At 43.9% G+C, this 27,764-nt stretch overlaps 1 protein-coding gene across 1 annotated transcript; it reads right to left on the bottom strand.

Annotated features, from left to right (window-relative positions):
- Positions 1–639: 639 nt before the first annotated feature.
- Positions 640–27,718, bottom strand: LOC124236004 (glutathione S-transferase omega-2). Its single transcript, XM_046654617.1, has 7 exons — positions 26,389–27,718; positions 20,047–20,181; positions 19,672–19,780; positions 18,355–18,577; positions 17,307–17,408; positions 4,299–4,405; positions 640–2,823 (listed from the first exon to the last, which is right to left on the bottom strand). Exons 2-7 carry the CDS (start codon positions 20,099–20,101, stop codon positions 2,664–2,666), a joined length of 756 nt encoding a protein of 251 aa, XP_046510573.1. The 5' UTR covers positions 20,102–20,181; positions 26,389–27,718; the 3' UTR covers positions 640–2,663.
- Positions 27,719–27,764: the final 46 nt, after the last annotated feature.

Raw genomic sequence — 27,764 nt, 5'->3', positions numbered from 1 at the left:
TGTCCCTGCAGCACTGAAGGGGACCTCCAGCTAGTACCTTAGAATTTAGATTTAATCCACTCATAGCCACTCTGTTGGCTGAGATCAGAGCAATTTACAGCTAGAAGGAATTTCAAGTAACATTGAGTCACCATCTTCCTCCACCCACCACCACCACTGCCAGATGTCCCCACCACTCCCACAGCACCCCACTGCTGCCCCGTCAGGACATAACTGGACTCAGTCCAGATGGGCTCCAGTTCAGAACCTCTAAGGAAGGGAGCTACACACGACCTCCTCTAGTCGTCAAATCTGATGTTAATATCATCTATGACAATGAGGCTCTTTCAAATGCTGTGGTTTGAACTAATTTGCTAATTTTCCAATCTGCAGGACTTAGAGGACAGCTCTCACCTTAAATCCTTAGTTTAACGTGCTTTTATAAGATAGACACCAATTGTTGAAGTGGTTACTCTGGGACATGAGATGATGAAAGACTTCCTATTTTTTTTCACTGTTTTATTATTTTTTAAAGATTTTATTTTTTATTTTTCCTTCTTCTCCCCAAAGCCCCTCAGTACATAGTTGTATATTTTAGTTGTGGGTCCTTCTAGTTGTGGCATGTGGGACGCTGCCTCAGTATGGCCTGATGACTGGTGCTAGGTCCGTACCCAGGATCCAAACCAGAGAAACCCTGGGCCACCGAAGCAGAGCGCGTGAACTTAACCACTTGGCCACAGGGTCGGCTCCTCACTGTTGTATTTTTTTAAGCCTGATGTATTATTTCTGCCCCGCTAATGAAAGAAGTGCTATTTTGAAAGCTCCTCATGAAGCATTATTTAATTGCTCCTTTTCTCTAGGCTAAATCCTTCTAGTTTCATCCAGAGGCTGACAACTCAGAGACCTCTGTGGGTCGGACAGGTGACATAAGCGAGTGAGAAGGAAGACATGGAAGCAGTGCAGGTGGTCCTGGCAAATTGCAGAGAGCACACCTTGCCGAAAGGCATTCAAATCCTAAACTGGGCTACAGGCCACCAGCCTGCAACCTTTCCCCATGAGCACTTTTCTCCATCCTTTATTTCCTGGTTCTTCAAGCTTTCTAAGTTAGTGTGAGGAGCCCCTAAAGAGAGCATCTTTGGTGTGGCCATCTGGAAACACGCTGTTATCTGTTGTGTCAACAGCAATTTTGGTCCCATGCCAAAGACTCACCAGCACACAGGGTTTACACCTGCAAAGACCCATCTGTCCCCAAGTCCTAGGAGAGGCCACAGGGGTCGAGCAAAGATCCCAGGGAAATATGACTTCACTCTGCATTGGCCCGGGCGCCACAGCAACAGGATGCCCTATCCTGAGCAGACGGCACAGCAGACTGCCCCTGTCAGGCAGTGCCTGTTCTGGCAGACCAGGCCACCTCCCCAAGCAGGCTTGTGTCTGTCCAAATGGCATGGAGTCACACTGGTAACTATTTACATGAGTCAAAATCCACCAGAGGCAGCAGATGGCCGGGCGGGCTGAGACATGGGGGGAAATGGCCCTGGTTTGGGCTGAGTCAGAAGTAGGGGCAGCAAACAGCTTCTCTGTGGGCACGGACAAGTCAAAACATCACCACGGCCATCCCTGGTCTCTCAGCATGGCTAGAGTCCAGGAAAGGATTTGGTGTGAACAAAGCTGAAATGGTCACAGGCTGATCCCTAGACTCCGAGATAAAATGGCATTGGACAGACCTGTCCATCTTCAGTGGTGGGCACTGCCGGGCCGAGCCTGCGGAGATGCCATGGCTGGCCGAGGGATGCATTCCTGCTGCAAGACGAGCGCCTCCAAAGCACTAGGCTTAAAACCGCAACCAAGACAAGCGGAGAGATCAGGGCCTCCTGGGTGTCATCTTTGTCACCTTTATGCCCTCCATGGCCCAGGGCTTGGTGCACACAGGCAACCAGAGGCATCTGTTGGGACGAACTGAAAGAGCGTGTGACGCAAATCCAACAGAGTGACCTTTGCCTGAGACTCGGTTTGGAGTGTGTGTGTTTTTTTAAGGCAGGATGTCGGCTAGGGAACATTGTGAGCCATCCTGAGCCCTGACAGCACCGGTGAAATTCTGACGTACTTAGTCCAGGGTGATAACGGGTGTTTCGTTTCCTGCTTTGGAATTCTTTCAGTCACAAGACCCTCGGTGTCTCCCAGGCCCACAGCCAAAGCCTGAGTGAGAGTGATACTCGTGCACGCCCATGAGGACCGCAGCTTTCGTTTGCCAGATGGAGGATATTTTGACTTGGAGTGTTTTCTTCTTCCCTCCCTTCTCTAACTTTCCTCTCTCCTGGGAGCTTGTGGGGGTGCCAATCTGTGGTGACAAACATCAGGGATGGGTAGACCTGGAACCTCGGCATCAGCACTAACAATCTGGAGGTCAAACTGGGGAAAAGGCCAAGGAACCCGCAGGCACACAGGATCCCAAAATGTGCTTGGACGTTAGCACCGGGCACTAGAGACTTCTAGAGAGTCTTTAGAAGCTATGGGCTAGAAGACTCATACAAATGATTATCAGAAAGCATACATTTTCTGTCTCCATGTTTATTGGGAACTTCAAAGAAAATGAACAGAGATTTATTGACCCACCAAAACAATTCCTGACGCAGCATTGTGATGAGCTTGGGAATTCTGGCTGGTGAAGGGGTGGACTGTGAGCCTCAGCAGCTTAGCCCATAGTCAAAGGCGTCGGGGTTGTTCTGAAAATAGAGATTCAAGAAGCCCAGGAAAATGTTCTTATCTGTGAGAAGAGCACACACTGCAGGGTCCTGCTTCATGGCTGCGATCCAGAGCCGAAGGGCCGGGGTGTGGCTCACACAGCTGCAGGAGAGGAGAGGAGCGTTAGCACGTCTGAAGGGGAGGCATCAGGAAAGATCACAGGCATTGCTCTTTAGATTTACAGGGTAGGAAAAATGGGCTTATCTGGGCAATAAAGTTTTCATAGCTATCTTATTATCAACCGAGCATGATCATTTACTGGAGGAAAATCTTATTTTCGGAATAGCTGTGTGTGCTTTTGAATTGTAGAAGTTGAGATTGTTGCTTTTAACAATACAGTTAAAATACTTGCAGACAAATTGCTCTGGGGAAATAAAGGGTCTGTGCTTCCCTGGTTACCAACAAAAAGACAACCCATGGAGAGAAACATTCTCCCATCATTCTCAGATTTGACTTTAGGGGGCTTGAAAAAAATAAAGACAAGTCGTTTCCAAAAACTCTTTTGAAAAATGAGTAAAACAATCATCAAACTTTGAAATAATGGAGGTGACTGGGCCCTTTCGAAGACCGATCAGGTTTAGGTCTAGGATATGTAAAACTGCGTGCTCAACATAGTCACCTGGTCAGCGGGAAATCCAGGAGCAGACGTGAGGCTTCCTGACCTCTGGTTCAATACTCTGGCCCGGAGGAGACGGGTTTTTGTTTATGTTGAGACATAGTTTAAAATACCCAAATGTGTTGCATCTGATCTTCCCTCAGAAACAGCTGAAGTGGGAGGCGCAGGAGACGACCCCTGGATAGACTCAACCTTGTGCATTACGAGGTTTCGGTCACAGTTCTGCCTTGGCAGGACGAGATTCCCAAATGCCAGAGTTGTCCTGCACCCACCATGGGACTGGCTTGGATCAGAGCAGGTGCCGGCACAAAGTTAACTTGTCCTCTGAGCATCGTGGGGACAAAGCACGTGTTCCGTCTGCCTGGGGACCCTGCACGGCCTCCCAGAGTCTACTGAGCAATTTCTTCCACTTTAAACATCTCTACACTTCTATGGTGTATGGCTGCCCATTTTGTTCGTTTTAACATCAAGCATATATTACTTTTAAAATCATTTATTTTTTAATGATATTTCTATCCAGAGGAAGAGTCCTCAGGGAACTAAGATGTGAGTAAGGTATATGGTGTCCACTGGGGGACTTAGAAGGACCAGGTGGAGGGCCACGGAGGGAGCTACAGACAAGTCACCAAAACCCTGTGCCTGGGACTCTCCTCTGCTGTCACCACCGGCCTTCGCTGGGTGGGCTGATGAGGACAGCAGCTCTGAAGCCCTCCGTGCGGGAGGCTTTTGGACACAGGGTCTTAGCAGCAGAAATATGGGCCCAGTTTGGGTCTGCGGTTGGTGGCAGAGGAGCACAGATATGTTTTGAACGAGGAAACACATAGTTTAAAACCTGATTTCTTTTACATTCATCGTGACACATGTCCAAAGGGGGTAAATGGCCATTTGATAAACTGCCCATTTCAACCACTGTCCCCGGTGCGACCCCCAGGAATCATGACCACAAGGTCAAATGTCTTACTCGGCTATTCCATATACATCCAGCCGCTCAAACCAGGGCCAAAAGAGGTAATCAATCATGGATATACAGTCTCCACCAAAGAAGACGGTGTTCTGATAGCCAAGAATCTAAAAGTTTAAAGAGAACAAAAGCAAGTTAATTTCCCTACCTGCCGACACATTTATAGATACTAGACACAAATATCAAATTAATTCCCAAAGAACTGAGGCTTTGATTCTCTTTCTGTTTTATTAGGTGAACGCTTCTTCTCTTTTCCTGAGGTTTCCTCCATCTCCATTAGGGTCGTACTCCTGGCCTCACTCAGCCCCTCCCTCCTTTCAGCGCTGGAGGGATGGTGTGGCTCCTCTGATCAGAGAATTTGGAAGGACACCCCAGCCCCTCCCTCTTAGCCTAGGACAGGCTCCTCCGAGGGCTAAGCTTTCCACAGACAGCTCAGCCCCTGGAGAGGGGCGGTCCTGCCTCAGGCCAGCGCTGCCCATTACTGGGAGGCGGCGCTGGGGGGACACATCAGGAGCCCCACTTCTGCAGTTGTGGTGCCCATTCTCCAGGACCCACGTTATCTGTAATAAAGGGGATCCCGTAGTCTCCCCATGTCTTCCTCTTTTGCCTTATTTCTCAATTGATTCAAAACTAAGGAGGAGAGACCAGTGCTATTTAATGGGCTCCCTCAATTCCCAATACTGTCTTTCCATCATATTTTCTTTTCTTATTTGAGCCCTTTGAACTTCACATTGTTGGCCACTCAACACCATCAACATTTTGCATTAAAATAAAATCTCTCATTCCCAAATGGGACAAACCAACCCAGATAGATGGACTCCAAAGAAACAGATAGACTCTTAACAGACAGATAACCAAAGATAGTGAAAAAAAAAAAAAAAATAGTACTTGAAAAAGTAAAAGGCAAAAGCACTTAGCAGGGGTTATTGTTGGGCCAGGTCTTCCCAAAGAGAAAAGGATGGGGCCAATTACCTCGTTAAATCAAGCAAACAACCTTCTTTGACCCATATAACTCCTAATCAACTGAATAATTCCCTATTCATTCCATGTATATAATTCCCTAAATTCCCTAAACGTCCATGTATGATTTGTTTTGACAAGGATTTTCTCAAGAGCACCTCTGCTCTGTAAAGCAGAGGAGTTACACAGATGTTCCAGAGTCCATCAGTTTAGAATTGGTTCTGGATTTGTGATGAGAAAGCACAGAGGCACCCGAAGCTTACATCCACAGAAAGCAAACAATCCCTGACAGAAAAGATCAATGAGATCCCCCACTGCCACCCTTCTCAGAAGAGAAAGCAAATCTTGGTGCCCTAAATTCTGTCTCTGTTATCTCCCAGTATGGCATGAGTGGTAGTCAGACTCCCTCCCTAGTGTCCTCGAAGTCTGAACCAAGTTACTAGCATCACCTGGTTCAAAGAAACTAACAGGATGGCACTCAAACAGCAGAATCTGACCAGTGAAAACTCAAAACAGAGGCTGTTTTCAGTCATGTATAAATAAGACCTGACTTACAGGGGAACGGAACAAATTGTTCAGTTTTTATGGATTCCAGAAAGCCCCAAACCTTCCTTATGCTCAGGAATAGATAATAATTACCCAAACTTTTATCTCTGGCTTTAAAACATATACCTCCAGCTTATTATCACTTTCATGGCACAAATCCAGAACCAATTCTAAACTGATGGACTCTGGAACATCTGTGTAACTCCTCTGCTTTACAGAGCAGAGGTGCTCTTGAGAAAATCCTTGTCAAAACAAATCATACATGGACGTTTAATGGAATCCTGTATGGGTCCTTTGGGTAAAGTGATGAGATACTTTGAAAATGAGTAACTGCTTAGTAATTGCTGTTTATGTAGTAAACATTTTATAAGCTTTTCCTTTGCTCACAGTAGGAGTATACCTTTAAATATATATGCTTTTATTGATATGACCAATTTTCATATAAAGACTCATAAAGTAATGGAAGCCCTATGAAGGTACGGGGACAATATAAAGTCAAGATGAGCATGGACGAAATGGGTGAGTGATCATTTATCTTGTGCAGGCCTCTCCCCCATCCCCGAAATACATGTCCACGTTCCTTCAGACTTTCTTAAATCTAAGTGTGACATCACAATTCCTAGGAGTTCTTGATACGGCAGCAGATTCTTGAGGCCTGTCTCAGACAGGCATTTCTCTACCAGATTTCTTGCAGGGCAAGTCTCAAAATCCCAATAGAAAAGCTGTTTTCCTACAAACTAGCAGAGTGCTGGCTCCTTCAGAGACACCTCCCAGTGGCATAGGAGAACATCCTGGCCGGGCCTCCTTAGAGGGTTATGCAAACCTGGTACCTTCTAGACATGTGAAATGACTCTTCCCCTTAGAATCACACAGCATCGGTACCAGAAGGGCCACTGGAACCCTCTAATGCAACTCTCTTCCCATTTTACCATTTATTCATACCATGCTCATTACACAGAGGATTAGAGGTGCAGTGTACAATAAAATACGAAAGATGAAAAATAATACAACGCTAAGTTTAGGGGAAAATAAAAGTTAGAACAGAAGGTCAAAACAAGGAAGGAAAATGGCATCAAGATACCAAGCCAAGCCTCCCGCAGTTCCTTAAGTAAAGCTTTGAATTTGACTTGAGTTTCCCGGCAGCTGAAGCAGAGAGGAAAGCACGCTGGCGAGTGGATTCTTGTCTCTCACGTGGACGCACAAGAGACTGACACACAGAGGGGGAAATGCAGACACAGGGAGGTAAAGGGGCTCTCTGGTTGGTGCCAGAGCTAAGACAAAACACCATGCTCCTAATTCCCAGACTAGTGTCAACCCTTCTGTCACTCAACTTCAAATACGCATGTATGAGGACTTGAATCACAGAAACTTCCCCATATCTCTTGTGAATTCTTTGCTCTTTAAGTATCAGCAAAAAGCTTAGAACCAACAAATTCTGGACTCCCTTACAGCCAAGGACTGGCCCACTGAGCTTCCCTGGGAAAACTCCCTCCTCCACCCAACTCTTTCTCACTCTCTCTCGGTCAACGGCTCTGCCAGAGCACCTAACCGACAAGGAGGTGAGAACGCCAACATAACCACGGTGAAAGAGATCATCAAACATCTCTCCTTCCTGTTTCATTCCATTGATCAGCTTTACTAAAATAGTTCTGTGTTCTCTGTTTAAGATGAGTCCCTTGCTTACAGCCAATTAGCTCCTCTGACAAATTTTAGGATGGTCAGAGGTAAAATAAACTGACAGTGTTAATCTCCTAAGTGTTTTATCATCAGAAATGGAATAGGAAACTGCCCTTGTACCTCCATCCGCTTAGCAGCGGTTATGTTAATATCTCATTTTTAACAACTCCATTTTGAATTCTTTCTGTCACCCACCTGCCACATATAATGATATTGGCCATTCTTTATGTTGAATAGCGTCTCTCACCATGGAATCCCTTACTTTCAGAACTATTGTCCTTGATATCATCAAGCAAGGCAAAATAGCCTGCTTAGAAGATGCTTTTCTTCCCAGGCCCCAGACAGCCCCCACCAGGCCACACACAGCCAGGGGAGGGCACTGAGGCTGTAGCTTCTAGCCCTTGGGTTTCCTAAAAATATTAACACATGTTCAATTCAGGCTTAAGAATTAAGCTTTGGGGGAAAAGCAATTTGACGTCCTGGAATGTTAGAAAAATCTATTTTTAAAATTTTCTGGTCTCCAGTTCAATAAAAAAATTGACTACAGAGCCTTCCCCTCGCTTTTGGACGGGATAAGGGATAAGGGATAAGGAGTGAGCACGCAAATAAAGAGGGAGGAGCTGTTTGGTATGAGGTGGAGCTACTATTTCCACGCCCTGAACGTGGAAAGCCTGGATGGAAGGGCACCTCATCTGCGAGGGCCTCTCGGGCTCCCCCAGGGGGGCCAAGGGAGGTTGGCGCTGGAGCGCGAGCAAAAGGAAGAAGCGCGCGGGGCTCCCCCGCGTGGCCATCGGTGGTGAGGCTGCCCGAGGAGGTTCGCCAAGGAGGAAAAAAAGACATCTGTAAGTTTTTTGTGAGAAACAAGATCACAAAGAGAAGCGAATCTCAGACTTCCTCAAACCCGTCATCCTAAAAAGTTTCAGTCTACAGTCTTGGACTTTCGGGTTTAGCCTTACTAATTGCACTTCAAACCTTGAAGCGCCCACTGCCCTGCACCACCGTCATTTATTTACACCATTGCCGAAAAATGCTGGGACTCTAACCAGGACAGACAGCGTGGAGGTTCGCAACGGACGCTGCTGTCCTTGCTGGAGGAGGAAGAAAGCCGTTTTCTTAATGGAAATAGTTCTTAAGAAGGAGAAGCACCCCCCTCCCCCCCGCAAAAGGCACAGAGCCACCTGCCAGTACATACGCAAGGCAGGCTCTTATCCCGAAGCAGTAGCAAAGTACACAACACCCAGGCAGGAATCTTTTAAGTTCATAAAAGATAATGGGAGGTTCTCAAGTTTTCAAATTTCAGGTCCCTGCTACACAGACATATAGCTGAGTCTGAGCTAACAACGATGAACCGATTCCTTAAAACAAACCAAGGGTATAGAACAGAGAACAGATAAAACCATTTCCCCTCCAGAAAGAAGCCATAGAAGGAGGGTCTGCCCAGAACACGCCCCTCCTGCTGCTCACCGCTCCTGACCTAGGGCCCCTGTGAAGATTCGGAATGCAGCTGCCAACATTTGGGGATTAAAAGACCACCCTGAAAACTCTAAGCTGGAATCCTTCAAGTGGGCTTAATTCTTTTGTCAAAATATATCTGGAAGATAGTACCGAGGGAAAGCTAGTGGGACAATGCTTGACAAGTCAAATATCTTTAAAGTGATGGATGGTGGAGGAAAATGGCAATGAATATTTATCAAATCTCTGAAGGGGGAGAGGACTTCCTCTGCATAAAACAGCGGAAGAAATCCCAACCACCCGAAAGACTCATAGCACGGTATTTTTAAATGTTATATTTCTATATGTACAAAACAGAGAAGCCAAATTAAAATTTAAAAGAAAACAAAAAATGTGTCTTAAAAACAGGCAAATATGGGGCCAGACTGGTGGCCAAGAGGTTAAGTTCGCATGCTCCACTTCTGTGGCCTGGGGCTCACCAGCTCAGATCCTGGCCGCAGACCTATGCACTGCTCATCAAGCCATGCTGAGGTGGGGTCCCACATAGAGGAACTAGAATGACCTACAACTAGGATGTGCCACTATGTACTGGGGCTTTGAGGAGAAAAAAAAAAAAAAGATTGGCAACAGATGTTAGCTCAGGGCCAATCTTCCTCACCAAAAAGCATATCTTAAAAAAAAAAAGCAGGCAAATATTCTTCATACATAAAGAATTCTTTAAAAGGAATCTTTACAAACCAACAAGGAAAATCTGTAAGACCTTGAGAGACAGCTGGGCAAACCCTCTGAACAGACAATTTTCACAAGACAAAACACAAAAAGGTGGCACACTTTGGGGGGAAATCTTCCACTTCACTAGCAATCAATGAAATACATATTAAATCAGCAGTGAGAAATTACTCCAAAACAGGCAAATATCTTTTTTAATGAAATCTCCCAACAGTGAAAAGGGGATGGTGCTCCGGGCCTTTTCATATATTGCTGGGGGAGGAGGGGGGAGCGGTAAACAGCACAGTCTTTGGGAAGCAGTTTAGCAACATATAGCTCGAGCCTCCAGTGTTCACACCCTTTGATCTAGTAATTCCATTCCTGGAAGTCCAGCCTAAGGACACATTCTAAAACAGAGAAAATGCTTTTTATGCAAAGAAGCTGCTGTTCTCTGTAGCATCATCCACAATGGTAAATGACTGAAATAATCTAAACACCTCTAATGAGAGTGCTGGATAAATAACTAGGGTTTATACACAGGGCAAATTATGCAAAATGAAGTGGGGTTTTTTTTCCATTTTTAAAAATTACACATATTGGGGCTGGCCTGGTGGCACAGTGGTTAAGTTCATGCACACTGCTTCGGCAGCCCAGGGTTTCGCCAGTTCGGATCCTGGGCGCGGACATGGCTCTGCTAATCAAGCCATGCTGCGGCAGGTGTCCCACATATAAAGTAGAGGAAGCTTGGCATGGGTGTTAGCTCAGGACCAGTCTTCCTCAGCAAAAAAGAGGAGGATTGGCGGCAGATGTTAGCTCGGGGCTAATCTTCCTCAAAAAAAAAATTACACATGTAATAAATACATTCTCATTGTTAAAAAAAAATTCAAACACAGAAAAGAGAATAAAAGGCAAAGACTCTCCCTCCCTGCCCTTAACCACTTTTATTTCCCACCCCAATGCTAACTGAATCTCCTTCCCAGCAGTAGCCACTAGTAGGAATTTGATGTGTGTCTCTCCAAACATATTTCTATGTATTTATTTACATGTATATGCACACATATATAGTTGTTTTGTCTTATTCTACAAAAATAGGATCCTACCCTCTGAATTACTGTATAATTCATTTAAATATTTCCAGGCAATCTCTTCACATCAATGCATGTGGATTTACCTCATTCATTTTTAACTGCTCTACAGAATTCCACAAGATGAATAGAATTTATTTAACCATTCCCGCTCTAATGTACATTAAGGTTTATCATTTTCCACTATCATAAATGATGCTGCTCTGATAAAAAACCCTTATACATATAAATAAGCATTTATAGAGTTTATTAAAATACGAGGAAAATTCTTATGTCATATGGTAATCAAGTTCTAGATACAGTATGATTTCAACTACATAATAATATATGTAGCAGAAAAGGACAGAAAACAAAAAAATAGTAACAGTGGTTGTTCCTGGGTAGTGGGATTATGAATTTTTTTCTTAGTTTCTATATTTTTCTGTATTTTTCAAATTCTCCCTAATGAACAAGTATTGCATTATAATTGGAGAAGAGTAAAATTAATTTTTAAATAATAAGAATAATTATTATTCCTTTATTTACATGGTAGGAGAACGTATAGTGGAAGGTTATTAAAAGAAACACAGTAAATATTAGTTTACCTAGAAAGAAACTGTCAGAATTGGAGCATGAATGAAGTTACCAAACTAGCAACAGCACAAAGACTGCTCAACTAGCCATGGTGAGTAGAGATAACCAGTTCCCTAGTGTGGAGGAATGGCAGTTACAACTAAAAAGTGGCACGTTAGTAGACATGCTAAATTAGCTAGCAAATCCAAGAGAACTGACAACATATATCCAACCCAAAAACTTGTACATGAATGCTCACAGCAGCATTATTTGTAACAGCCACAAAGTGGAAACAACCCAAATGTCCATCAACTGATGAAGGGATAAATAAAATTTGGTATCCATACACTGCAATGTTATTAAGCCATAAAAAGGAATCAAAGATGAACTTCAAAAACATTATGCTAAGTAAAAGAAGTTCACGAAAGGCTAATACTGTACAGTTCCATTTATATGAAATATCCAGAACAGGTAAGTCTATGGAGACAGAAGGTAAATTAGTGGCTGCCTGTGGCTGGCAGGGTTGAGAAGAAACGGGAGGCAACAGCTAATGACTAAGGGGTTTCTTTTTAGGCTGATGAAAATGTTCTGGAATTGAATAGTGGTGATCATTGCACAACTCTATGAAAATACTAAAAACCACTGAACGATACACTTGAAAAGGGTGAATTTATGGTGTGTGAAATATATCTCAATAAAGCTGTTATAAAAAAGAGCTAGTAACAATGAATTTAGTTTGTAGACATGTTAGATTCATTGATAAAAAAAATTATCTTGTAAATAGTTTGCCATACACAAAAGACTACAGAAAATTATTTTCAGTAAACAATGAGCCAGGTATAAACTTTCTTTCCTTCACGTCCTGGTGACATCAAAGGAGAAACCATTAAACAATATATAAATTAATTTCATTTTTGAAATTAATAAAAATTAAGAAAGAAAAATAGCAAAGCTTAACCAAGACAATATAATCTAATTGGGCAAAAGTGTATTCTTTTTAGAGAGGAGAAAGGACAGGTTAAAAATTAAGATCAGGGGGGCCAGCCCGGTGGTACAACTGTTGAGTTCACATATTCCGCTTCGGCGGCCTGGGGTTCACCAGTTCAGATCCCAGGTGCAGACCTATGCGAGGCTTATCAAGCCATGCTGTGGCAGGTGTCCCACAGATAAAGTAGAGGAAGATAGGCATGGATGTTAGCTCAGGGCCAATCTTCCTCAGCAAAAAGAGGAGGATTGGCGGCAGATGTTAGCTCAGGGCTAATCTTCCTCAAAAGAATTAATTAATTGATTAAAAAAATTAAGAATATGGGTGAAATTTTGAATCAAGAAAATATTTAAGGAGCTGGCCCAGTGGCATAGTGGTTAAGTTCTTGTGCTCTGTTTTGGTGGCCTGGGGTTTACAGGTTCAGATCCTAGGTGCAGACCTAGCACTGCTCATCAAGCCCATGCTTTGGCAGCATCCCACATAAAATAGAGGAAGATTGGCACAGATGTTAGCTCAGTGACAATCTTCCTCACAAAAAAAAAGAGAAAATATTCAATTACACATGCTCCTGGGTGATGTACACACACCGTACACAAATTTGACCTCAGGCAAACTGACATACACATGAGGCACATAATCACATTTGGAAATGTGGAAAACTTTGCACAAAAATACAAAGTAAAATACCACAAAGCAGGCCGGTGAATGCCAAGAATTAAAAGCTTAAAAGTGTCCTGTGGCCACCAGAAGCTGCAGGCTTCAGTTACTGGGCAGTTCTCACTCCCTCATTGTTATTCCAGAGTTATCTATGTTACTCCCTCTCACTCCCCTTTATTGATCTCTGATGATGACTAGTAAGGGATCAAGCAATAGCCAGAATGTAGAATCTGTAAGCGCAAGAACACAGAGTCAGAGCAAAAATCCAAGGCATCAAAGAAATCCGGCCGAATCCTGTCCTTCACTGCTCTGGGGCTTGGTTGACCACTTCCACAACGAAAATATTCAGAATGAAGGCACTGGCACAGACAGAACTATTGAAAGGTCCTGCCACATTCAAATCCACAAAGATAAAATGAAGGTGGGCTCAGGGGCCAGTCTGAAATGGAAAATCAGTAACAAACATAAAAAAAGAATAAAGCTAAAAAAAGTCTGCTGCTCAGATTAATGATTCAGTAAAGTCTAGAAAATCGGTTTGAAGACAGAAAGTGTGATTACAGAAGGGCATCCCAGTAGTTCTAAAACTCACGAAAATGTTCAGAAGAGGAAAGCAAGTGGGGAAGCTGCCGGTTCGATAATAAAAGCAGCAGTAACGTATCTCAAAGAATTGTGAAAATATTATAGAAAAATGTGGTTCCACTACAAGCATAATGAATTTTTAATTTTTATGAAACTGGATTTTTAAAGAAAAAATTAAAAAGTCAGGGCATTTATTGCAAAAGAAGAAAGTGTCAGAGTTTAAGGCTGCAAAAGGTAAAATAAGCCTTTTGCTTGATGATAACATGGCAGAAGGTGATACACTGGTATCCTGACTTGCTTATCACTGAGAAAACCTGTATGTCTTTAATATACTCTCAGCTCACACAAAATCCTTATTGTACAAAGCCATGCGAAAGAGTTGCGTAAGTCAGGGGATCATTTCTATTAGAATTATTCCGACGAGTTTCAGTTTCACTAGAATCTCCTAGAGTCAATATATTGGTATTTAGAGGAATGGATCAACGAATTCAACCTCACTGGGTGCGTTTCAGATTCTGATATTGCCTACATTGTAGTTATAATTCCTGCTAACATTTTATGGGCCAAAAACCACATTCAAGTTGGTTAGAACAATGCTCAATATTCAGTGGTCCTTGACGAGCATCACTGAAGCTACCTGAACCTGGGCTAGTTAACAAGTCATTTCCAGGACTTGGCTACTGATGACAAAGTGGACACGTGTTATTCAGTGATGTGTCAGAGCCAGCTGATTGCCCCTCTCTCTTCCCAACTCTGAGTTTGGAGACATCACATTGATAGGTTAAAATTAGCCCTGGGTGGGAGTATTTACACCACTGAATTCAGCAAATGCTACAAATCAGGGCTTTTTTTTCTTCTTTTTTCAGAGGGAGTCAGTTGTTAAACATTTATCACCACACCACTGGTTGTATTCCTAATTTCTCTGGTTAAATGGCAGCCACAAAGTTAAAACACTGAATTTCAATTCTTGTTCTTATGATTGATGCATTTTGTGGCCCTGTCCAATTAACTTCACCTTGTCCATTATCCCTAACTCAACAAAGAGAGACAGCCCTGCTTGTTAATGTCAAATCACGTGCGTGAAGAGGGGCACTGTCCTTGGCAAGTCAAGCTCGTAGGCAGTAAGACCATTCCGAAGGTTTAGTACACCCATATGCTACCTTCCCGAGCATGGTCTCCCCATGAATATGCCGTCAGCACCTCACGCTGAGCACAACTGATCTGCCCACCAACTCTCAGTGAAAAGCATCACACTAACTGGCCGGAAACTTGGAAATCATCCTCAACATCTGCTACCTCTTAGCAGATTGTCTCTCTGAAAATCTCCGCACTCGAATCTCCCTCTCCATCCCTTCTTAACATGGTCCCCTTGTCCCTCCCCTGTCCCCCAATTTTTCCCTCTCATTCATCTCCCACGTGGTTTCTGGGCTGAATATTTTTTAAAAGCAAGAGGGAGCACCCCACTCTCTTTATAATAGTTTTCAATTACTCCCCATCGACTTTGGTATAAAGTTCAAATTCCTTGGCACAGTAGTAAAGGCCCTTAGGCATCAGACTCTGTGCCACCTCCACCTCCACACACACTCGCCAAACCAGTAACTCCCTGGACACCAACCTCTCCCTGCTTATTGTTTGCTGACACACTAGTTGCTCTCCCCTATGCCTCTACTTCACCCTGGAGTAGTCGAGAGAGGCATTATCCCCAACCCCTCCGCCAGCTCTCTCTTAGGCATCCCTCCAGCCTAGCACTCAACACGCCTAGGTTTGAAATGGGTTTAACAATCTGTCTCCTCCTCCAGGCTTGAGCCCCTGAAGGTCTTTAACTTTTGTATTTCTAGAACCTAGTTCAGAGCCTGCACAGAGAGGCCACTCCGATCTGCAACGTAGGGGTAGTACAGTGTACCTGAGAGGGTTGTTGGAAGGCCCGAATGAGACGGTGTTTGCAGTGCACCTGCTGCATAATGCATGGCACAAAAATATGGCTTCAGCTCCTCTGGAAGAGCCCCACCTAAAGAGCTGTGCCTCCGTTGTAATATTATACATTTATTTAGCCGTCTGTAATTTACGAAGTTCATCCATCATCCAAATGCAGCGCAGGAGGGAGACAGGTCAAAATGCGTTTTCAATTATCTTTGAATTCAAAGGGTTTTGTTTCCCAGCCCCTTCCCCTGGCCCAGCATTTATCTTTAAGAAGGTAACCAGACACGATGGAATCAGTTCAGCTAATGTTTAAAATAAAGACCTTAAAAATTCTCTATGCACAAGAGCTTTCAAATTTCTTTTTGAAAGCAGAGGTTCTCCTTCTCCTCCAGATGCAATCTTGCTAGGTGTCTTACACATGGCATTAAAAGCAGGGCTGGTCTCAGAGAAGCAGGATCCAGAACTGCCACCAGGCCTCCCCTCCCCGGGTGGTCCCTCTGCAGAAGCTGGAGGCTCTGAGGAATACACCTTTCAAAACACTTGCTTATTCTATAAACGTGGAAATGAAGGCAAAGAGAGGTCCAGAACCTTGCCCAAAGGTCTGAAATCCAGTAAAGCCAAGCCTAGGACCCAACACTCTTTCCACCACATCATACTGACTCCTCGGAGTCAAGATAATAGTCTGTGGTCTCAGGACCAAAGGTTGACATTTCTTACACATGACTATTAATCACCCATATGTGCTGCAATTGTACAACTCTAAGACAGGCAGAGTCTTAGATTTGGAAGAATCTAAGAATTTGGAAGAGTAAATAAATTTAATTGGCTTCCTCTTGACAAAGGTCAAATGGAACAATATTAATATAATCAGCCTTCCCTTAAGGGGATAAAAGTAGCATTCTCTGGCTGTCAACAGAGTTACAGCCCACCCATAAAGGGAACATACCAGTTTCTGGAACAAAGATAAGGGAAGTCAAAGACCCACCTTCCAGATTATTCTAAAGGTAAGGGTTAAGTAACGCTAGTACAGCCAGGTTCATAAAGGATCTGGTGGTACAGATTGCTCCTTGCCCACCCATAGCCACTTTCCCCTTCTTTCTTAACTACTGATAAGAACCCTGATTTTACTCAGGGTATCCCCAGCTAAAACACTAAATTCCAGCTTCCCCCACAGATAGTTATAACCCTACAACTAAAATCTGGCCAATGAGATTTAAGTAGCCATTTGGTAAGACTTTTGGGAAAGTCCTTTAAGGGGGAACGGCCTTGTGCCATTTTCTCCTTTCTGTTCTCCTTTCCACAGCCTGGAACTTGGATGTGATGGCTGAAGTTCCAGCAGCTATCTTGTCATCTTGTCATATCTTTCATTTTGGTGAAAGCCTTGAACTAAAGATGACAGAGCAGAAAGAGAGAAAAAAGCCTCAGTCCCTGGGGACTGCATGAAGAAGCCATCAAAACAGCCCTGAACTGCCCTAAACCTCTGGCTTTTTTATGTGAGAGAATAAACCTTTATAAGATACATTTACAGTAGTTAGGTCCCTTTTATTAGCAGCCAAACACAACCCCTAACCAATACAGACCTCGGCCTCGTAGGCAGAAGCTACAGAAGCCTTGCAGAGATCCTTAAGGAATGTGGTGACTCTGGGAAAGGAGGACATTCATCACATGTCCTTCCTCAGCTCCTTGACAGATTTCCAAGAATAATTCCAGAGCAGGTCAGCGGAGGGCAAGCAGTCACAGTTAAAGTTAGACGACTAGTAGCTGAACTTATCAAAGTCCGGCAGAAAGAATAGGTCTGTGAAAGCAGAGGGTGTCAGGGTGACCAGGTTAGGGTCCCTACATCGCTTCTTCCACTGGATCTGACAGGAGAGGGGCCCTTTTTTGTACCTCTTCGAGGTTGCAGAATTCTTGACGCAGGGCTAGCTTCAGATCGGTGCATTCTCTCCCGCATCTGAAGGCTACCAGACACTCCTTGGTCAAATGTGGCACCTAATCAGAGGACACAGGTTCTTAGTGGAGAAGTCTGAGGGAATTCTGTGCTCCTGCTCTGCCTAAAAATGCAGCCAAAGCTTTGTCACTCCAACTTAACTAGCCAACACTCACATCCAGGTTCCTAGTTCCCTCTAAGGGGCGTCACTGTGGTTCCAGGAATACCCTTATCACAGCACCCATGTAAACAAGGTTCTTTAAAAGGGGTCTCCAGTGCTCCCTACTTGAGCAGCTACTTCCATGCTGCACAGTCTTAGTCCAGGCACTTAACCTCTCTAAGCCTCAGTGGTCTCATCTGAAGAATGGCTACAATAATAGGACCCACCTTAAAAGGCCACTGTGCAGGCTACAAGAGTTAACCTTCATAAAGGAGCCAGAACAGTGCTTAGCACCTCCTAAGTGCTCAAGATATATCAGCTATTAATATCACTGAGTTATTTTTATTTCTTTTCAAAGAGAGCTATCTTAAAATTTCTCCATCATTTTTTCTCCCATTATCAACAGGTGCCCCTTTTCTCTCTTCTTCACACTTCCTGGGCACTTGGCACTCTTGCTCCGCATAAAGGGCAGCCCCCTTCTGTGCATTTCCTCTTCACATCCCAATATTTTTTTACCTGAAACTTTAGAACTATTCCCTTTAAAACATCACCAGTTTTCAGCTCTTTCAATATTCCTATCTCAAGTCACACAGTCATAATTATGCCATAACCATACCTCTGGAGACTGCTAGTTGAAATGGAAAAGTGGTATTAGTTAAGCCTTTAACCTTTAATATCAGAGGTGACAGCCCTCCTGTCACTCTGTACCAGCCTATCCTCCTAAGGCACACGTAGTATTCAAACAGAACAATTTTACCAATGATTTGGTTTTAAAAATGGATTGAAGTTTGGGAAAGACACACAAAGTAAAATAGAGTGTTAGTGGCTTTTTAAAAAATCGGATATACCTTATAGAACAGCTCCAATAACATCTTTTGGCGAGCTCGCTCATAAGGGTCGAAGGGATACAGCTTCCTGCCGGGATAAGCATCATCCAGGTACTCACAGGCGATGACAGACTCGTAGATCAGTTGATGTTTGCTGTTCTCCAGGACAGGAATCTGGCCAAAAGGATGCTTTGTGTAGTACCATTCAGGCTTGTTTTTCAGGTTAATGTTGATAACTTCATGTCTTAAAAAGCAAAGGAAAAATAAGATAGAACAAACATGGGAGGCATATGCAAGCAGACGCTCATCTGGAAAGCGGAAGGATCAATTTATAAAATTTAAATTTGCAGTAAGTTTTTTAAAGTTTAGGTTTTTTACAAAGAAAAGTACAGAACAACATCATTGTCTTCATCCCTACAGTAAGACATGTGAAATGTTTTCCAGGCCTTGTCTCTTTCGCCCCTGTGATTCTGGGCTCCGGGAGGTTGAATCTCCTGCCAATATTCCCGCTGGGAAGGAGCAGAGCAGAGACTGGAGCCCAGGAAGTCTGACTCAGAGCTCACATGCTGCACCACAGCACTGCGGAGTGTCATACATTTTAAAGCTTAAAAATACAAATCTGATATTAACAGGTCACAACAGAATATGATCAATGTTAGCACTCTGAGCATGAAGTCTGGCATCTAACAGCCTGGGGCCTGGACAGTCTGGCTTGTGTTCTTGGCCAAATTCTTTAACCTCTCTGGGCTCAGTGTCCTCAACTGTAAAATGGGGGTAATAATTGAACCCATCTCTTGGCATCATTGTGAATCTCAAATAAGTGAATATGTATAAGGTGCTGAGGACAGTGCCTAGTACATAAGCAAGCAATAATTTGTATTTTTCTTCTTCTTAATTATTATTATTAGAGGTTCAAGCCAATAAAGTTACCAGAGGCACTCATATATGTTTAAAAAGATTAAAAGAAAAAAATGAGTATATTCTTTACTCAGTCAAGGGTGCCTGGGGTGCGGGTGGGGCCTACACTGGAGGGAGCAGTCAGAGAAAGCCTCGGTAGCCTTCTCTGTGTCCTTCCTTCATCAGCACTACGGGCGGGAAGCTGCTCACCAGAGCCATCATTCAGCTCACTCTGTTGTCCTAAGTTTCGTTCACACACACGACTCTCGCAGAAGCTCCTCATTTCTGGACGGCACGCTTAAAAAACCTGCCCCTCGTTAAGCACTTACTGACTTTGCCTCAAAAGAAAGGGAAAGAGAGGTCCTCTGAAATCTGAGCAGGGCGCCCTGGAATTTAAACGTCTCCTTGCGCTTGCGGGGGCGCTGGCCTCTGGCTTCTCACCTGATGCCTTTGGCCTGGAGGATGAGGCGCGTCCTGTGCGAGTAGGGGCAGAACCGCATGCTGTAGATGCGGATCAGGCCCTCTGGGACCGGCCCTGGGGGGAGGCTTCCTGCGGGGCAAAGGGGGACGGAGAGGTGGATTAGCCCAGTGGGGAGAGGGGCTTACTTGCCACCCGGGACCCCAAGAGGGCTGTGCACGCTCAACCTCCGGAGTCTCAGAGAGGACGCTTTGCACGTGGCTTTTGTGCAGAGGAACCCTTCCAGTCTCTCCCCGCCACGCTGGTCTAGGGGCCAAGGCCGAGCAGCCCCTTCTCCAGAGCCAACATCCCAGCCATGAGGCGCCCCCAGCCCGCGGACCGCTGCTGAGAGGACTCACCTTTCCCCAAGGCTCTGGTCGCATCCTCAGCCATGCTCTCCAGGCGTCTGCGCATCAGCCAGGGCTCGCAGCCACGGACGGCTGCGCTCAGGCGCGGGCCTCCTGCCCCAAATTCAATTTTTGAGTGACTGGGCTCTGGTGGGGCAGAGAGGAAGTGATCTGGGACGGGAGCTAGGATAACTTAACCTAGAGAGACATCGCCCCAGATTCAGAAGCCAAAGAGTAGTTGGGGGGGGGGGGGGGGGGTGAAAACTACCCCTTGCTTTGAACATGTAGGTACAGCATTCGGTGGGGGCTCTTCTCGAGGTCAAGAATCCGAGAAGAACAGGCATTTAAACTCCAGTGCATATGTCAAGAGAGTTTAATAAAAATTGACTAAGGTAACGCTAATGTTTTCTTTCCTAGTCTAAGCTCTCCTTTCTGCATTTCTAAGATAATTGGTCACATGCTCTATATAATAAGTAAGGTTATTTTCCTTTTTCTTTTTTTTCCCAAGGAAGATTCTTCCTGAGCTAACATCCGCTGCCAGTCTTCCGCTCTGTGTGTGTGTATGTGAGCCGCCACTGCATGGCCACTGACGGAGGAGTGGTGTAAGTCCGCACCAGAATGGAACTGGGCCTAAGAAGCTGAGCCCACCAATCTTAACCACTAGGCCACTGGGGCTGGCGCTTCTTTGTTTTAAAAAGGCCAAACTTCCTCATAACATGGCAATAAGGAAGAAAAATTTGTTAGTGTTGAGATCTTGCATGACCCTGAGAGCAAGTATCTCCTTAAATTTTGTACCTTAGACACCTCACTCGCCTCACCCTCGTTCTGGCCCTATTTGTGAGATTTTACCCAAGCTATGAAAAACGGTAATGAATAGAAACAGGATACCTAGAGGCAAAGATAAAGTTGTGAGCACTCTCCACGCCCCCAGCATAAATTTCAGAGAAAACCCTCTTTAATGGCTAAAGACACATTCCCAACTGCAGAGCAATACAGGGGCCACTTGGACAGCTCTTCCAGCTACATGAGATAAAGGAGGTAGCTGGCCTTTGCTCTGACCCTGACAGCTGAGATCCTGAAACTGAGCAAGTGGGAAGATAACTCCTTTAATTTTAAAGGACTGAGCTGAAATGGGAATTGCTTGTCAATGGATTTTGTAGGATTGACAGGTGAAAAAGAAGTATCATATGTCTCACTCACAGTGACTAAAAGATTTTCATGGATTACCTTCGAGTCCCACAACCACTCGGTTAGGCAGCTAGTATTATTCCTATTTTACAACATAGAAAACAGCCTCAGAAAAATGAAATTATTTGCCCAAAGTGACCAGCTAGTAGAGTTGAAGAACTTTAAAATTCCAAAGCCTGACTCATTGTTCTTGGCCTCTAAAGCTGATAACAGCGTGGAGAAGAAAGAATATGAGTCCAGGAGAAGATACAGCACATAATAGCTGCTCAACAAATGGTAGCAGAATCTGAATATCTTTATTAAAATGACAGAACCTAATTATGTGGCTTATGAATGGGCACATTTGGGCTTTGGAATTCCAACTATCCAGAAATTCTTGTTTAATAGTGTTAACATTTTTTTGCTACTGAATGAGAATCTTTGAAAATCTTTGGAATAGAGACTTGACTACATTTTTTGTTAAGTCATTCAGAGTGATTTCATATGAGATACAGCAAGTTGTTTCATAAGAATTGGGGAATGGCAAAAATGTTTGAATAAATGTTCTCTGAAAAGAAAATGCATATATGCCAGCAAGAAATCTAGTATTGGAAAAGACAAATTGGTTCTTGACTTGCCACGCTGACAACTTTGCATTTTGGAAGATAGAGAAAGAAATAGGATAACTACTATTCTGCAGCTAATTTTGATTAAGAAGGACCAACTGGGTTGTAAAATAGAGGCGACAAACATAACCATGTTATGTGAGAGCCTCTGGTAGACAAGGAGATGCCTCCTGGGCAGACAAATGAATCCTCCACATAAGGAATGCAGATTTCAAAGAGTTGAGGGAAAATATATCCAGATTCTAACACAGAAAGCCATAAGAGGATGTGGAGTTCTCAAATTCAAAATAAATGATTAGTAACATTTGATGCTTTATGTGTATCCACTCATTTAATCCTTAAAATAGTCCTATAAGGATTCTATTATTATTTTGGTTTTCTTTTTTCTTTTCTTCTTCTCCCTAAAGCCCGCCCAGTACACAGTTGTATATTCTAGTTGTGAATGCCTGATGGGCGGTGCCATGTCTGCGCCCAGCATCCGAACCAGAAAATCCTGGGTCACTGAAGTGGAGCATGTGAATTTAACCACTCGGCCAAAGGGCTGGCCCCTATTATTCGGTTTTAAAAGATGAGTAAACTGAGGCTAGCAAGGTTAAGTCACTTGTCAAAAGCCTCACAACTAATAAGAGGTGGAGGGAAGATTATGAAGCCTGGAAGTTTGACTCTGAAGCAGGACTCCAGCCAGGATCTTAGTCTACACCAGCGACAGGCACATTTTTTCTATAAAAGTCAAGATAGTAAATATTTTAGGCTTTTTGAGCCAGTTGTTTCAACTGCTCAACTCTACCCTTTCTTACAATCAATGTTTCTTACATTTCTTAGAATCAATGAACCTACATTGACACATCATTATCACTCAAAGTCCATAGTTTACATTAGGGCTCACTCTTGGTGAATTTCATATAATTATCATGTGTCACAAATTATGGTTTTTCTTTTTTTTTATTTTTACTTCTTCTCCTCAAAGCCCCCCGGTACATAGTTGTGTATTTTTAGTTGTGGGTCCTTCTAGTTGTGGCATGTGGGACGCTGCCTCAGCATGGCCTGATGAGCGGTGCCATGTCTGCACCCAGGATCCAAACCAGTGAAACCCTGGGCCACCGAAGTGGAGCATAAGAACTTAACCACTCAGCCACGGAGCCAGCCCCAAATTGTGGTTTTTCTTTTGATTTTTTTTCAACCATTTATAAAGGTAAAACCTCTTCTTAGTTCTTGGACTGTACAAAATCTGGCAGCGGGCTTGGTTTGGACTGCTGGCCTTAGTTTGCCCATCCCTGGTCTATAATAGCAATGGCCAACTGGGAATTGCATCTCTAAAGAAAAAGGTTCCTGGATCCACCTTTCTGCTTTGTCAGAAGCGAACATATTTCTAAGTTTTTTCTCCTCGTTCCTACTTTTTTTTTTTTTTGGTGACGAAGTTTCACTCTGAGCTAACATCTGATGACAATCTTCCTCTTTATTTTTTTTGGCTTGAGGAAGATTAGCCCTGAGCTAACATCTGTGCCAATCTTCCCTCCCCACCCCCCGCCAAACCCGCCTTTTTGTTTACTGACAGGAGGTATGGCTCTCTCTCTCTCTCTTTTTTTTTAAGGTATAGTTTTTGGTGAGGAAGATTGGCCTTGAGCTAACATCTGTTGCCAATCTTCCTCTTTTTTTTTCTCCCCAAAGCCCCAGCACATAGTTGTATATCCTAGTTGCAAGTCATTCTAGCTCTTCCATATGGGATGCTACCACAGCATGGCTTAATGAATGGTGCCTAGGTCTGTGCCCAGGATGTGAACCAGCAAACCCTGGGCCACCAAAGTAGAGCATTCGAACTTAACCACTCAGCTATGGGGCCAGACCCGTCCCCCATTTTTTTGTATGTGGGTCACCACCACAGCATGGCTTGACAAGTGGTGCAGGTCCACACCCAGGATCCAAATCCATGAACCTGGGCCACCAAAGTGGAGCACAAACTTAACCATTATGCCACCGGCTGGCCCCTCATTCCCACCTTTTAAAGGAAACCAGCTCTGAGAGTTGGAAAATATTGTTTATTGAAAGTATACCTGTATATGGGAAGTCACGTTCTAAATACAAGTCTATTTGGTGAGTTAGGGGAAAAGAGACAGAGGGATGGAAACGGTTCTTTTGCTGAAGGGAAGCCATAAGATGTCAAGGTTCTCACTTGGCACTATATTCAAACCCTGGCTTTGGCACATAGCCAAGCTATCCAACCTCTTTGACCTTCATCTTCCTAACCTGTAAAATGAGAACACTAATAGTAAATACTTGCTGGGTTTTGAGTGTCAAATGAAATCGTGCTGGCTATCCTTAGTATAGTAAGAGCTCGATGTACTTCAAAATTAATGACTAACACTGGTAAATTAGAACACATTTGTAATAGCATAGTGCATTCTAATATTATATCCATAAAGATGAAAGGCACTGCAATTCAGCTTTGCCAAGCACATTAGAATTAAAATTCAACTCAGAATATGTATTTCACCAGTTACCAGTGTAAGGCCAATTGAATGGGTTGAATGCTGCAGGCTATGGGTCAGTAATGTGGTTTTTCATCTTACCACCGAACACTGTGGTTTCCCTGGAAAGATTTTGATTACGACCTTTAAGCTTAATCCTACTTCCTTTTTAAGATCCAATAGGTAACTCTTTGAAATCCTCTCTGCAAATTTTCCTTCTATGTTATTATATCATGTTTACACCTCTGTTATACTGACTCACTCAAGCAAGAAACAATGGTATATTAAGGGCATATTAAACCTACTCCAAATTGGTTTCCAGCTACATGAAATATAATCAGATCTGTTTTGAAAATGTGGAGTCATGGGTAATAATGACGTAAGCCTTCTAGGAAAAGAATGCCACCACAGAAGTAATTTCTTCACTCGATTTACATGAGACTCTGTTTTGACAAGAGGAGAAGAAATGGAGTTTGCATTTTGCAGTTTTTCAAGAATTTTTTTCATACAATCTCTGAGTGGCAGAAACTGGAGGACATTCCTCCTAATATTTCAGAAGCCTAATTTGCATGAAAGATTATCTTACCGGTTGTTCCGATATTGTTCATCAAGTTCAAAGAGTGAGATAAGTGAGGGTAAGGCTCTATTTCCGGATGGGCCTACATTCAGCACTTGTTTCCAGGAGTTAGGATCATAGGGAATTCTGTGTTCTAATGTCTTGGGGACATGTTTTTTTCAGTTTTATTGAGATATAATTGACATACAGCTCTGTATTAGTTTAAGGTGCACCACATAATGACTTGACATACATATATTGTGAAATGAATTACCACAATAAATTTAATTAACATCTATCTCCCCACATAGTTACAAAAAAAATTTTTTTTTTCCCTGTGATGAGAACTTTTAGGATCTACTCTCTTAGCAACTTCTGAATATACCATACAGCGGTGTTAACTCTGGTCAACTTGCTATATATTAATCTCCAGTACTTAGTTATCTTATAACTGTAAGTTTGTACCTTTTGATCACCTTTATCCAATCCCCTCCCACACAGACACACAACCACAAATCTGGGACACACTACATAAGATTACTAAAGTTGTCAGAGGAGGAACTCATCTTCCCACTAGGGAAGCAGAGTCACAGGAGACTTTCTCTTTAAGCACTTGATTCTGCTTTCCTATCTTCATTTTTCCTTAAAGCTTGAGGGATCAAAGAAAAAAATTTTAAACATTCTGATATAACAGCATTCCAATGAGCAAAGGCAGATTTTCAAGATCCTAAAGTCAAATATTTGTAAGATCAAACAAAACACCTTGAGCTTGGAAAAGGAACATCAACACTCCTGCTAAATTCCAAGCATTACAGTGGTGTGTCACAAAGCCTCTCCTGGCTCAGCCTCTAAATGCTAAGAGCTGATAAATAAAAAAAGAGACTGGGGCAGAAGCCTATGTAAACCTTTATCTCAAGAATGGTCTGAATGACTCTAAGAGTTCAGGCTGGATTTGAATCTCCTCTTAGGCATTAACTAGCTGGGTGACTTTGGGCAAATCACAGCTTTCTGGGCCCTGGTATTGTCGTCCGTAAATCTGAGCTAATAGTACCAACACATCGTGTGGTTTGGGGAGGATTAATTCAGATACTGGATGAGATGCATTTAATACTTTGCGTTCACCTATTACCTAGTAAGCATTCAAGACTAGCTATTATTTTTATTATTATTTGAATGTAGCAGGGAAGACCCACAGACCTCACAAAGACAGGACATTCCCGAGGACCAAACTCCCCTGGCTGTCAGCGCCTTACAACTAGTCAACCTAGCGGTGCCCAATGCGGCAGCTGAGAACTAGTGCTCTGCGGTCTTTACCTGTCTCCAGCCAAATGACAAACACAATAACAACGAGGTTTTTTCCCTTTACGTCAAAGATATTCGCTTTAAAGAGCTGTTCCTTATTCTCAGATTATAACCCTCGTACGTTTTTTGATGTTAAAATCTTTGATGAAATGAAGTAGTTGAGCTTTCTTTTAAAGGTGTTAGGCAAAATAAAATGTTGGCAATCCTGGGCCCCGAAATCCCCAAACTCAGAATTGACCTCAAACCACTCTTCCCTTCAAAGCAGCACAGGTCTGACACACCCAGCCGGTGGTGGCAAAGGGAGAGACGCCCCTTAACACTTCTGTCGCTGGGGCGCAAGGAAGCGGAAGTGGAGAGGCGGTGGCCGCAGGGGGAGGCGGGGCCCAAGCAGAACCCGCCCCTTAGAATCCTACCCGCCAACTGGCCGCGGCGCCGAGAGCCTCAGCCAATCCTCGAAGCCTTTGGAAGCGCTCGGGCCAAGTAATGCCGAGTGAGCCAATGGGCGGCTTCGTTACAAGCTCCTGGCTACAGTAGCCGCCAGTCCCCACCCGTGTCTGTGGCTGGCCAAAGTGGAAGCCAACTGGTGGGTGGCTGTGCACTTCGGTGCCCTGCTCTTGTCCGACTAGAGTCAGCCTGCCGCCGACCCGGGCCTGGAGTGTGGGGCAGGCTGACGGCGGCGGAGATGTGTCCGCCCGGAGCCTGGGCGTTGGTGCGGCCGACAGTGGGCGGCAGGAGGCTGTTTGTGAAGTCAGCTCGTTCTCAGCTGCCTCTCAGGGTGCGGCCCTCGCATCGCCTGCATCACCATGCGGCGGGGGGTTCATTTCAAATATGGATTTCCCGGCCCACCCCGGACCTACTGATCTGAAATCCGGCAGTGAGCCTTAGGTGATTGTTATGCGCTCTTATGTGTAAGAGTAAGTACAGGAAACCAGCCTGTCTTGGGCGGGTCGACAGCCCCCTATTCTATAGTAAGAGCACTGTGCTGGGTGTGTTCTGCAGGTCCTTTCTGCCAGCATCTTAAGGGTTTACTCAGTCTTGGGACCTTAGTTGAATCATCTGTAGAATGAAATGATGCTCTCCGACCTGCCTTCTTCTGATGGATGTGATTCGATGATAAAAATTAGATAGTTAGAAGCCCAATGGGCTATAGAAGTGTATGGAAGATGGCATTAATATTTCTGAATTACTCATCCGGCCTTACGTGCTGTATTGACAGTGCCCATACCGTGTGCCCACCGTGGGATTTGGTAGGAAGGATTTGAGGGGGATAGAGATTGGAGACTGGGAGACCAAATGGGAGGCCACCTAGTCACCTGGCTTTGAGGTGATGTGGGTCTGGTCTTCAGTGGTGACAACGGGGTTAAGAAAGGTAGTGAAATTAAGTTGATGATGGGAAGGAAAGAATGAGGAATTGAAAGTTTCTTGATGCAGAACGCAGAAGACAAACTTGAAAGGGCATCTCTTGAAATGATAACAGGGTATCCAAGTGGAAATGTCCTATGGACAGTTAGAAATCTATATTGAACTCTCAACTCTCACTGGAGATGATGATTTAGAGGTTTTCAACATAGACTATGACAAAAGCATCCTAGTCATTTGAGCATCCTAAGACAA

Source organism: Equus quagga, chromosome 2 (genome assembly GCF_021613505.1).
Source record: "Equus quagga isolate Etosha38 chromosome 2, UCLA_HA_Equagga_1.0, whole genome shotgun sequence".
NCBI lineage: Eukaryota > Metazoa > Chordata > Mammalia > Perissodactyla > Equidae > Equus > Equus quagga.
The sequence above is the reverse complement of the archived record's forward strand: the minus strand, read 5'-3'. Positions and strand labels throughout refer to the sequence as shown.